This window comes from Anarrhichthys ocellatus, unplaced genomic scaffold, assembly GCF_004355925.1.
Source record: "Anarrhichthys ocellatus isolate YVR2014 unplaced genomic scaffold, GSC_Weel_1.0 scaffold1, whole genome shotgun sequence".
NCBI lineage: Eukaryota > Metazoa > Chordata > Actinopteri > Perciformes > Anarhichadidae > Anarrhichthys > Anarrhichthys ocellatus.
The window spans coordinates 5659302-5671692 of NW_022280031.1; the positions used below are offsets into that span (position 1 = coordinate 5659302).

Below are 12391 nucleotides of genomic sequence, written 5' to 3' on the forward strand. Positions count from 1 at the left end.
ATAAAATGTGGTGTAACAAGCAAACAAATAACAGTACTTTAAAACAAGTATATTATAAAAGTGGCAAGTGTATTTAAATATAGAAACAGAAAGTATGTGCAAGGGTATATCACAGTAAGAAAATGTCCTGGGGATGTAAGCGTCGGAGTCAGTGGGGGTCACAGGCTTTCTTTATGAACAATTAACAATACTTACATGCACACTCACAAACTAATTTAGAGTGTTATCATTACTCAGCAACTATTTTTTGACTATATAAGAGTTAAAAAGCCTTTAACACTGACTTTATCAAGACACTCAGGTTTTATTCAATTATGTGAGTATTGAGTTTTGAATATTTAACAGCACATCAAGACAAATATGTAGAACATTACTAAGAGTCTGAAGACAAGAAGATGAATTTTACATGGCTGGAATACCTACATACTTTGAAATGTTAGTTTTACTCTCAGGTCAGATCAGGGAGTTTCATCATACAGTCACTGCATCACTTATCAACAAAAAGCCATTGTGTTGTATACAAAGCATGTTTGTATAATTTCATAAAGCCTCAAATGAAATGGATATAACGGTAATACAAACATCTTTTTATCATCATCAACCGGTAAACGATTCAATGGTATGAATACTACACATCTAAATGCAGACAAAACCATGATATTAAATACTTTATACTTCACATGTATACTAACAACAAAAAATGCAAAGGCCCACTTGTAAATTCAGACCGTTTTTATTTTGGAGTCGACTCAAGAAAATCTCTCTTTTCCTCTTTTTCTTACACTTGTATGAATGTCTCTCTCATGCAAGAGTAAATGGTAACACACACACACACACAAAACCAAACAACATTTTCAGCAATGTAACACTTGCACAGAGATGTGTTATTTATCACACACATGGGAATATTAGCTGCTTTGGATTTCAAAAATGTCTTGGCCACCCTGAAGACGAGATGGTGTTTACCCAAAACCAACAGGTGGTCTATCATGTGAACAAGCTGTTGATCTGTTTCCATTAAGGCAAATATTTGCAGTTTCTTCTTCTTTTTTTTTTAACAAATTGATACAGTGGATGAAGGCTTATAAATCAAATTTAGAAAATAGAGAATGGTAAACTAGGTTTGTTAGTGTTGAGAATTGTAGGCTTTGAGCAGCTGCACTGGTCAGATATGTCTTCTAATCTTATATATGCTTGTGAGCTTCCCAGGTTTTTTTATTTGTTTGTCATTTACCTTTTTTAGCACATACATGTTAACGGCAAACTTGATATAACAGTAGTGGCTTACACAATACAGACCATCCCATACAACAAAATGATAAGATAACAGGTGGAAAAATGAACACATTATCTTGTCATCTCTGCTTGTTGATACAAGCCGTACTGGAACATAAACACAACTCAAAATTATGATTAATATTAATTGTAATTGAGAAACCACAAGAAGTTCTAATCGAACAATTTCAAGATCATATTTTTCTAACTAACTTTTCCCTAACCCAACACACTGCACTTGCTTAATGCCTACAGTTAAGAAATACAGAGAGTTTTCTTTGTTATTTGAAACAATATCAACTGTAAGTACCATAAATGACTCGGTTACACGCAGCTCATTTGGTTGGCACATTATTACAAATACAGCACAAGCATATCTAGCATCAGAGGCCTCTGCAGGAACCAAACAATAAGCAAACAATAAGCAATGCTAGCACCATGCTGTGGCCATCAACCTCTGTTGTAGATCTCTACTTACCACGATACAGAACCTAACTAAATTGAACTTGATGAGGTTATGACCTAGTCACAATACTGATTACGAATACAGAATACGACGCTTCACAGCCTGGATTTTTTTTCTGAGGTGCTTAGTAACAGGATGCTGAAATACATCTGACATGTAATTAACAGAAACATTCAGTGCATTTGTCAACAATTGCAATATTAAGACCATGGGCATTTATGAGCTGGAGGCTATATTTGCTGTAAGTCCTAATAAGTCGAAAGAAAGGCCAGAGGTATTGAATGTCACCTTTTATTGCAACATAATCACACCACATGAAAAATACTTTCACAGCGGCCCAGTTGTCATCTTTCTTTGGAGAGAAAACACAACGTATAATGGACCATAATGGGATCTTAAATTAGCCTTAACTGAACATTTGGCCCTATGCTCAAGAGACGTTTTAAACAATGTCACTGCTGAAAGTTAGTTTGATGGTGTAATAAACTTGTCTGCATGCAGATAGAGAACATAATCCTGTAATAAGACTTTCTGGCCCACATTCACAAAGATTTTGAGGAATACATCTTAATTCCTAATTTTCATTTATACACATGTACCTGAAAAGTACAGTTTATATCAATTATTCCTTCTCGTTAAACCACTGAGTAAAACACATTGAGGTTTTAGAGTACATTGTCATTATCAGCTGTTTGGTTTTTGGACAGTAATCTACTATTTTAATCTGGGGTTTTATTTATTGTTAATGCTGTTTTTGTATCATATGGGATTAGGTGACACCAGTTGGGCTGAAGAAGGCCATCTGATATCGTTCTCTAGACAAGCTGAGTGACCTAAACAGGAGTGCTGTTCCTGTGTGCTGTCCAGAGATTTCAGTATAAAAGAAGAACTCCCAGGCCCGGTCAGACGTTTTGGACAGACGGCCTGTCAACGTAGGTGAGTCTCCTATCACACTTTATGCCGTGATCAGTGATTTTACTGTGTTTCTAAACAGTGAGTGTTTCTTATGCTAATCTGATTTTGACTTTTTCTTAGTACCCACATAACTTCATCACTTGGCAACAAAAAGGTAAATGACATTCATGCAAATAGTTACTTAATTAGACATTACCTTTTCATTTTGATGAATCTTAAAATGTCTTTCTATTAATTCAATTTTTTATGTTTTATTGACACTTTAATTACAGAGGCGCCATGAGACGCGGAAATGCAGTGTTTTGGCCCGGGCGGCCATATACCTCCGGAAATCTGAAAGGGAGAGGGTAGAAGCTCAAAAACCTCCCTTTGATGCCAAATCAGCTTATTACGTGACGGAGCCCACTGAGATGTATTTGAAGGGGAAACTAGTAAAGAAGGAAGGTGGCAAAGCCACAGTTGAAATTCAGGGTGGGAAGGTATGTAGACATCTATCTTTATTTCATTATGGCACTGCACATTCTAAGAATTAATTCTTCACTGTTTTGGTGCAGACCCTTACTGTAAAGGACGATGACATCTTCCCCATGAACTAAGAATTCAGAGTCAGAATTAATTACACAACATGAAGTATCGAAGGAAATGTACTGCATCATAGTCATTTCAGTCAGACATCACCAGTATATCCTAGTTTAGATTTTTTACAGGAAAGGTTTCAGAAAAGCTGAGAGGGCTTGTACAAATAATTTAAGATACGAATATAAAAAGTAGCTAATATTCAGCAACATGAATGCCATCATGCTTGGAAATATTTTGTAAAACAAATTGCAGAATGAAAATAAAAATTGTAAATCCTTTTTTACAGATGGTAAAGGTGGAAAGAAGGGTGGCGGCAAGAAGAAGGGTGGCTCCTTCCAAACTTCATTACAATCAAATATAATTAAATCACTGTGTAGCTTGAAACAAAACAAGTTTTGGTTAAATCAATGTTATTACTTCTATTGTCAGGTATTCTTCAAGGCTGGACTACTGGGCACGCTTGAGGAGATGAGAGATGAGAAACTGGTTGAACTGGTCACAATGACTCAGGCTCTCTGCAGAGGTTTCCTCATGACAAGAATTTGCCAAAATGATGCAGAGAAGGTGGGCTGATTGTTTTGTTATACACTGTGGCACCGCCAAAATTAATGAAATAAATGATTGATGTTGGAAAATGTTTGCTATAGGTGTGCGATGATACAGTAAATGTAATTTTTGTTTTGATTCATAACTTTTTTTGATAACAGCATGTTATATTATTATCAGTGCAGGTTTAGTGTCATGTACATGGCCTAATTTTACTTCATGGAGCTCTTGTACCTGTACAGTAACAGTGGTGGATTAACAAGTCCAGTGCAAACGTAAAGTGTGACAGCCTTACAGTGAGGCTTTGTTTTCTTGCTCATATAGACATTGAGTCAGTCACTGCCAAGGAAAAGTCATGCTATACAAAGCGACACAAGTAAAAGACGAGTAAAAAAAGATAACAGTAGATTGAGTCTTGAAAATACTGTAAATCTTTACATAACTGCAGTTCTTGATCAGATGGACCACATGATCTCTTTCCTGCTCTGGAGGAAAGCGCAGAGAAGAAGTGGCAACTCAGCTCAATGGGTTCACATCTGGGGTGCCTTTTGATGGCTCTTCCTACATTGGCCAGGAGTTCCTCAGCTAAGACTTAGTCACAGAGGTCAACTGTCCACAACACAGTATCCTGGATTCAACAATGCTTTGTTTTTAATTTGTTGAGATTTAATTTCAACACACAAAAAGGGGTGTAAGGTTTGCAGCAATAAGAAATAGTTTTTTAATAATAGCATCTGTTTCTAAAAAACTGGATTCTTGTTTCCCCAGGGAGGCAATTTACTCCATCCAGTACAACATTCGCTCATTCATGAATGTCAAAACTTGGCCATGGATGAAGCTGTACTTCAGAATAAAGCCTCTGCTGAAGAGTGCAGAGACTGAAAAAGAGATGGCCCAAATGAAAGAGGACTTTGGAAAGATGAAAGAGGATCTAGCGAAGGCTCTGAATAAGAAGAAAGAACTGGAGGAGAAGATGGTGTCTCTGCTGTGACAAGGTTGACAAGGTTAGATATATCTCGTATTGTACTGTTTCAACATGAGGTGACAGAAAACACTAATTTATTTCTTACTTTATAGGTTCTTGCAGAGTGGAAACAGAAGTATGAGGAGAACCAGGCAGAGCTTGAAGGGGCTCTGAAGGAGGCTCGCGCTTTAAGCACAGAAATGTTTAAAATGAAAAACTCTTATGAAGAAACTTTGGACCACCTGGAGACCTTGAAGAGAGAGAACAAGAACCTGCAGCGTAAGACATCAAATACTGCATGTGATTGTTGAAATTAAATGCATTCTTTACTTCTTCACATTGATTGAAAAACAATCAATGTGAGTTGAATTGTTTTTATAAACATAACACTCAAAATATTGAAGTTTGGGCTCCTGTGTCTGGCCTGATCTGAAAATTTGATAAATAATTTATGCAATACTATAATTACACTTAAAAAATTGCACATTGCATTATGTGAATTTTGTGTTGTGTTTTTTTTTCAACAGAAGAAATCTCTGATTTGACTGAACATATTGCTGAATCAGGAAAGACAATTCATGAGCTTGAAAAGGGGAAGAAGACAGCAGAAAATAAGAGAGCAGAAGTCCAGATTGCCCTAGAGGAGGCAGAGGTATTAAAATCGACTTGTTTGCAAAGAAAAAGCCAAACGAGGAACTCTGGAGTTAGGAATCTTGGTCTTGATCCAAAAACTGCAACTTTCTGTATACTTAACAACTTCTAAATTCTGAAGTTATCCAACATATATTTCATTTTGTAGGCTACACTGGAGCACGAAGAATCAAAGATCATCCATATCCAGCTCGAGCTCACCCAGGTGAGCGTGTGGCAGAGGAACTGTGCTGCTTTAATGACATCAGTCTGTGATGCCTACAAACCAAGAAGTAAAGCACTCCTGCTGTCACAGCACACGCTGCAGATTGAGTTGAATATTCACTGTTGATTACTAGCAAAGCTCCGGAGCCCCAACAATTGTATTTGGAACAGCCCTGGTGTTAAATCTACAACTATCCTGTAGCAATCTCCCCTTTTGTTTTACAATTGGCTTACAAATTAGGTCTATTTTCTTTGATCATTCTGCTCGTTGCCCTTCTTACAATCACTTTATGTTTAGGCCGCGATGATGGCAGAAGAGCTGAAGAAGGAGCAGGACACCAGCTCTCATTTGGAGAGGATGAAGAAGAACCTGGAGGTGACAGTGAAAGACCTGCAGCAACGTCTGGATGAAGCTGAGAATCTCGCCCTAAAGGGCGACAAGAAGCAGCTCCAGAAACTGGAGGCTAGGGTAAGTTCATTTGTTTATTTAAGTTCCTTCTTGTCTCTGTGCTCTTGCAATTTGGATTTGAAATGAAACCATGATTGGTGTTAAATTGCTGAATTTCAGCTTTAATTTCAGGGCCTTTACAACCTCCAGCATTTTCTACTTGTAACAAACATGTTACCCAACAAGCTCATAAAAGATTTGTCATCTGTTCAAGCACATTGAGTCTTGTCACTATAAAATCTGCACCTCTTATTGTCAAGGTCCGAGAGCTGGAGTCGGAGGTCGAGGCCGAGCAGAGACGTGGAGCTGAAGCTGTGAAAGGAGTCCGCAAATATGAACGCAGGGTAAAGGAACTGACTTACCAGGTACAGAGAACCAAAACCTAAAAGTTGCATTGTGCACCAATTCAATTTGAATAGCGACACAACTACTTCCTATCATAAAATGTGTGCTGCTAAATTCAAACTGGATGTGGAATATGATTCAAACCCCTAGAGGGCATTAATTGCCATCATATGTCTGAAGCTCCGATATACTGAAGTGATTAAGAGTGGATCACAGCTAAAAATAGGCATTCTGCTGTTGCAGCTATAAATACATGTGGTTATGTGCATAAATTAGTATGACCAAATGATTGGTATTTATAGATATTTTTACAGATTTACACTATGAAAAATTGTAAAGAGAAGGAACGCTTTCATGTAAACTCAATTCCCACAGGCAGCTTGATTGACAGGACTGAAGGATTCCCGACAGACATTGTGTAACTGTATCTGCTGTTGTGCTTAAATTCATATTGTCAGAGTTTGTAGCATGTTTGGTTGCTCTTGACAATTTTTCTGAAGTGGCTTCCTGTTGGAAGATGTCTGTTGGATCGTACTGCATGCTGCAAAGATCCTCCTAAAACACTTTGGGAGGATGGTATTGGCTTTAGTTTTGGTCTGACAAACCGTGCTCTATACCGCCTCTAGTTTGAGGAGGACAAGAAGAATATCGCCCAACTTCAGGATCTGGTGGACAAGCTGCAGCTGAAAGTGAAATCCTGCAAGAGGCAGTCTGAGGAGGCTGAGTGTGAAATATTTGACACATGCAACGCAAATAGGCATCACACCAGTGACACCTTTCCTAACCTAGGACTGACAGCATAATGCGGCGTCATCTAATGGTTTTAATCTGATATGTTTGGAAAGATTGTTCAACATATCACCTCTTTAACTTTATGCTTTCCAGGAGGAGCAGGCCAACACTCACCTGTCCAGGTACAGGAAGGTGCAGCATGAGATGGAGGAAGCTCAGGAGAGAGCTGACATCGCTGAGTCTCAGGTGAACAAGCTGAGAGCAAAAAGCCGTGAGATCGTCAGGGTATGTTCATTTTATTTGTTTTCACTCTGTACACCAGTGATATTCATTCAAGGTACTTCTGTATCTTTACATCTTGACAAACTGTTTAACCACTAACTTCTGACTGTCTCTTTTGTATTGATTCAAAAGGGAAAGGAGGGTGAAGAATGAGCATCAGACATGACACGGTACAAGAAATCATACAATATGATGTTTGTGTCTGATGTGTAACAAGAAATATATCTCCATGCAATTGAATAACCTTTCTGTGTCATTAATATATTGGTTTCACTTCACACTTAATTCAACGGATGTATGGAGGTAATAAAACACAAACATTACAAGCAGAACGTTCAAATGTAAGTCATATTCTTAAAGTACACAGAGAATATTTTTAAACAAATAAGCCAATGTCTCAACTCTTGAGGATTATTAAGTATATACTATAGTGTTACAGAAAAACTATTTCACTCCATTAATTCACCAACTACATGCAGAGATTCATTTAGCAGAAGACAAGTATTGACATTCTTTATACATTTAAAGAAGTAAATTAAAAGGAATGAGACGAATCATCAAACTTTTATCAGGAGAACATAAAGCTAATTACTAATAGTAACACTGGAGATAAGCAGATTTTGAGTTGTGTATTTGGTGTTCAAGCGTGAGCAGCAGCGTGTGTAGCTCCACCATTCAAAATAGGCGGGATGGCAACTGTCACCTGTTATCATGTAAAAGTCCTTCAGGTTAGGATAACTGCAAATCTTTGCCTCGTGGTGATAATGTTACTGACAGTCTCGTGACCTTACAGTTTTTATGGGCTTCAAAACACATGTTGCACCGTGTCAAGTTATGATGGAAATAGACCTATTAGTGAACCACAAGACACAATGATACCTCAGTGTGTCTGTGCACAGTGATGGTAACTGGTTAGGTAACTACACTGTAGGTTAAGATTCATTATAGGAACTAAAGCATGTTGCTGTCCACTGAATAGCCAATAAGGAAATTACAACCTTACTTGATGCTTGACAAGTTTTCGGACTTAAAATCTTGATCTGCATCAAAAGCAAAATACTTTACGTGCAGGATGAAGTAATACTCTAGTACTAGTAATTCTTAAAAGATGAAGTAAAGAAAACGATAATAATTGACAGAATGAATCTGGTTGGCATGTATTTCTCAAATCCTATAGTTTAGAAATGGTTGTATGAAGAGTGGACTGGAGCAAAAGGACAGAGAGGAGAAATGAATCAGTATTTAACTGTTAGAAGGAATGAACAAAGACAAACTTAACTGGAGGAAGGAATACTAACGCTTCCAAATAGACAACATGAGGAGATATGCATTTGTCTAGCATCAGATATTTTCCTCTAACATTTATACAGAGGTAACTACTTCTTAAATAGATTTAATATTGAGGCATTATGGGCAATGTGATGACGTTTCTTGATTTGTCAGGTATTTGATCACTTATTAGCCAAAAACAGACATTTCAAACTGGTTTAACAGATTTTCTGGAGAATACAGAGATGTATACGTTGATGTTGTAACTACTTCTGCAATGATAGACAGTTATATCCCTATCTGTTAAGGACTTTTTACTACTTTATGTGCTGTAAGTCGTACATCACGATTTCCATATTTTCATCTTTCATTCTGTTATTACTTTTATTTGAGTCCTAAAGCTTGTTGGACATTCATATAAATTTGACAAAAGTGATTGATTGCTCCGTCTCATTAATCAGTAATCCTTTAAAATTGTGTTTATTTATCTGGTATCAGTGGAAGCAGTTGCTGCAGCAGAGCGCTGAGTAAGATTTGACACACAGTGAATAAACACAATATGATTTTAAGACGTAAGACTACGATATATTGTTATAAGCATCAATGTGTTTGTTATATTTAAGACTAGGACCACCGAGGAATGGAGTGTTTTATATCAAAGGTTGTCCCACAATAATACTTGAGGCAGTGACAAATGGCTGAGCTCTGAGAACATTGCTGAGGAGACAGCTATATTTGTATTTCTTCCTAATAAGCACACCCGGGAGCACAAGAGATCAGGTTTCACATTTTTATTGAATATATAGACCTCTTTCGTAGGGTGTGAAGTCTTCAGTATTTAGCTCCTAATGCCCTTTCCCCATCTTTGCCAATTTAGGGTCATCTTTCAACAGGGAAAGAATGCAAACTACTACACATCATATAACTTGATCCCCTTCTTGCCACGCACGGGGAACAAACACTTGCCTTAAGGGAAGGTCAAGCTACAAGCCTGGCCTTGTCTTCAGTTCATCTGTCAGGACACACTGTACAACAAGACCATTTAAAGAAAGGGTTTATAAATACATCCGCGCCCTTGAGACAACACAAGTGCCTGTCTCAAACAACCTGGAGACACAAAACTAATCACCTGTTCACTGAGGATTTCACATTGGACAATAGAGCTGTACGTTTACTGACAAATAAACCAGGAGACTTTATGAAGCACAACACGTAGCACTTCTCAGCCACCAGCCGAGTCACAAGAGCCACCAGGATAGGTGATTGTTTCTCATGTCTGATACGCACAGTTGAGTTGTTAAAAACAAACCTTTAACTTTGACTTTCAGCAGCGAGGAGATGAAAGGGTCATTGACTAACAACTGATTATTGATATGGTTGTTATTTGAAGTAAGCAACCTTCATGCTTCATTTAATGATAGAAATATCCAGTTTAAATGATCATGCTCTGGAGTTTTTCTCCTTTTCAAATAATTTGTAGTTCTTCAGTTTTATTTTGCATTAGCTTGCTAATCTTTTTTGTTATTATTTTGTAGGGGAGATTTAATTACCTTTATTAGATATACAGCTTAAGATAGACATAGAAAGGGGGCGAGAGAGAGGGCGACATGCAACAAAGGGCCGCAGGTTGGATTTGAACTGCAGGCTGCTAAGGCATTATCAATAATGAAGGTATAAACTAAAAGTCAATTCTAATCAGGTTAAGTCAAAATACTTTATTTATTTCCCAAGTGGCAATTTCCGGCAAGCAAGTGTGCTAACACAAATACACATAAACAATTCATTACAACAATGTAAATATACAAAGGTAACAGTGATAGAAAGAGTTGAAATACACAATTTTTAATGGTGGCCATGTCGAACTCATCAAACAACCTGTAACCTGAATGAATCAGATGCTGTAGTACAGTTGTTCTGTTTACATCACACATTTTTGTAAACACTGGTGTTGTACTTTGAATCATAATCAGTTGAGAAAGATCCAGATTACTGTTAAAAATCAAACTCAGTGTATTTGAAAATGAATAAATTAGGTAAAGAACTATGAGCATTTTGAAATATTCCAATACCTCTCTGTGTGATGTGGCAGAGAGAGTGTGATTATGTTCACAATATCATATTTCAGAGACGGTCTCTAAGCTGAGGCCCTTAGACCCAGCTAGACAGCTCCCTAATAGTCATGTATACAAATATCAGCGGCCAGAGAGAGAAAACGTGGCGGCAACAAGTTTTCACTTCTTAAATATAGTATGTCCTGTTCTTTTACAATCGTCTATTACTACCTCTTTAATTTCTGCACCACTTACAAATCATTTGTCTGGAGCCCCCATGAAGAGTCGATTTGTTTAGATTTATTGAAAATTACTGTGTTGACACCTAAACACACTTGTGAGAAGAGTACCGAATGATATTGTAGTGTTTAAGATCTCCTTCCTTTCCATGTCCCAAGTTCAAACAAAAAGGTCAAGGTCCACACCAGCTCCCTTCACTTTCCAGACGGCAGTAAATCAAGTTCAAGTTTATTTGTGTTGCACATTTTCATACAAATTACAATGACTCAGACTGCAGACTTGCTGGAAAATAATAAGTACATAAATAGAAGGTGGACCCCTGCAATCATTGCCTGTCTGTTCCTTTATGCACTATCATCAGGCCAATATATGGCTGTGGAGCCTAAAATATTCCTCAGTAATTGCAAAAATTCTTTGGGATAATATGTCATGTCTAAAAACAGGACTGCTTTTGTTAGACCAGTTTAAAGGATATCTAGTGAAATTACTTCTGTATCCCCCCAAAAAATGTGCCAGAAAGGATAAAATGTCCAACTTTTATTATCCCCTCTCTATTGCACAAGTGTGTTATATCTTCTATTATGTGGTTCAACTGTGGAGCTGTACATTTGGGTAGCACTATTTAGTATTCATTACAATTATACAAACTTATAATAAACACGTTATAACACACAATGTAATTGTAAGCAGATATTTATTTATGTTTATTAATATCCAGTATTGTCAACAACTTCTGAAGACATATTTTACATCATTAAAACTGTGTTTTACTATATTCATAGTCATTCGTTATCTGTTTATACACCAGCCTCATTTATGTAGTTGTTGACAAATACATTCAACACTGTAAAACTACATTGTACATTAGTATGTTATAAGCCATTTATTGAGTGATTATGTACTGCTCATGAATGCAAAATACTCAAAGTAAAGTGTTGCCAACATTTGTAACAATCTAAGGCATACAAAAGTTCTACTTGACCCCTTGTCATACATTTCTCACTCGGAGAGTGTGATGCCGTGATGTGGCATTTGTAATCTTGTCACGTTAACTCAAACGTTGGCCCTGCTCCAGAAGATTCCCACCGTTGGTTGCCATAACGAGATAATTCAACACTTTGGTAGGCTTTATCACTCAAAGTGGAGTAGTTTTTAGGATTTCATGTCATGACACTGCTGGCAGAATGTCACACTGCAAATTAAGTATAGAAATACATATTGTGTATGAAAGTATTGTGAAATAGTAACATTTTTATTTGCAGTTTTGGATGTAATGACACTGACATAACAGTGGCAAATGGGATTTGTAGTGGACTGTTGTATCAAGGGAACTTCAAAGCAAATGCCATCACCATTTGATTGTCAAGTTATTTTCACAGGATACACATGTCATGTTTTACTGGATCTCTCCTGGATGCATGAAT

At 37.2% G+C, this 12391-nt stretch overlaps 1 protein-coding gene and 1 pseudogene across 1 annotated transcript; both read left to right on the forward strand.

Annotated features, from left to right (window-relative positions):
- The first annotated feature begins 1949 nt into the window (after positions 1 to 1949).
- Positions 1950 to 4772, forward strand: LOC116383565 (myosin-4-like; annotated as a pseudogene).
- Positions 4773 to 4954: 182 nt separating this feature from the next.
- Positions 4955 to 7560, forward strand: LOC116383571 (myosin-7-like). Its single transcript, XM_031847520.1, has 8 exons — positions 4955 to 5024; positions 5273 to 5397; positions 5545 to 5601; positions 5899 to 6069; positions 6309 to 6413; positions 7020 to 7112; positions 7279 to 7410; positions 7540 to 7560. The coding sequence occupies exons 1-8, from the start codon at positions 4955 to 4957 to the stop codon at positions 7558 to 7560; spliced, it is 774 nt and encodes a 257-aa protein (XP_031703380.1).
- The last annotated feature ends 4831 nt before the right edge of the window (positions 7561 to 12391 follow it).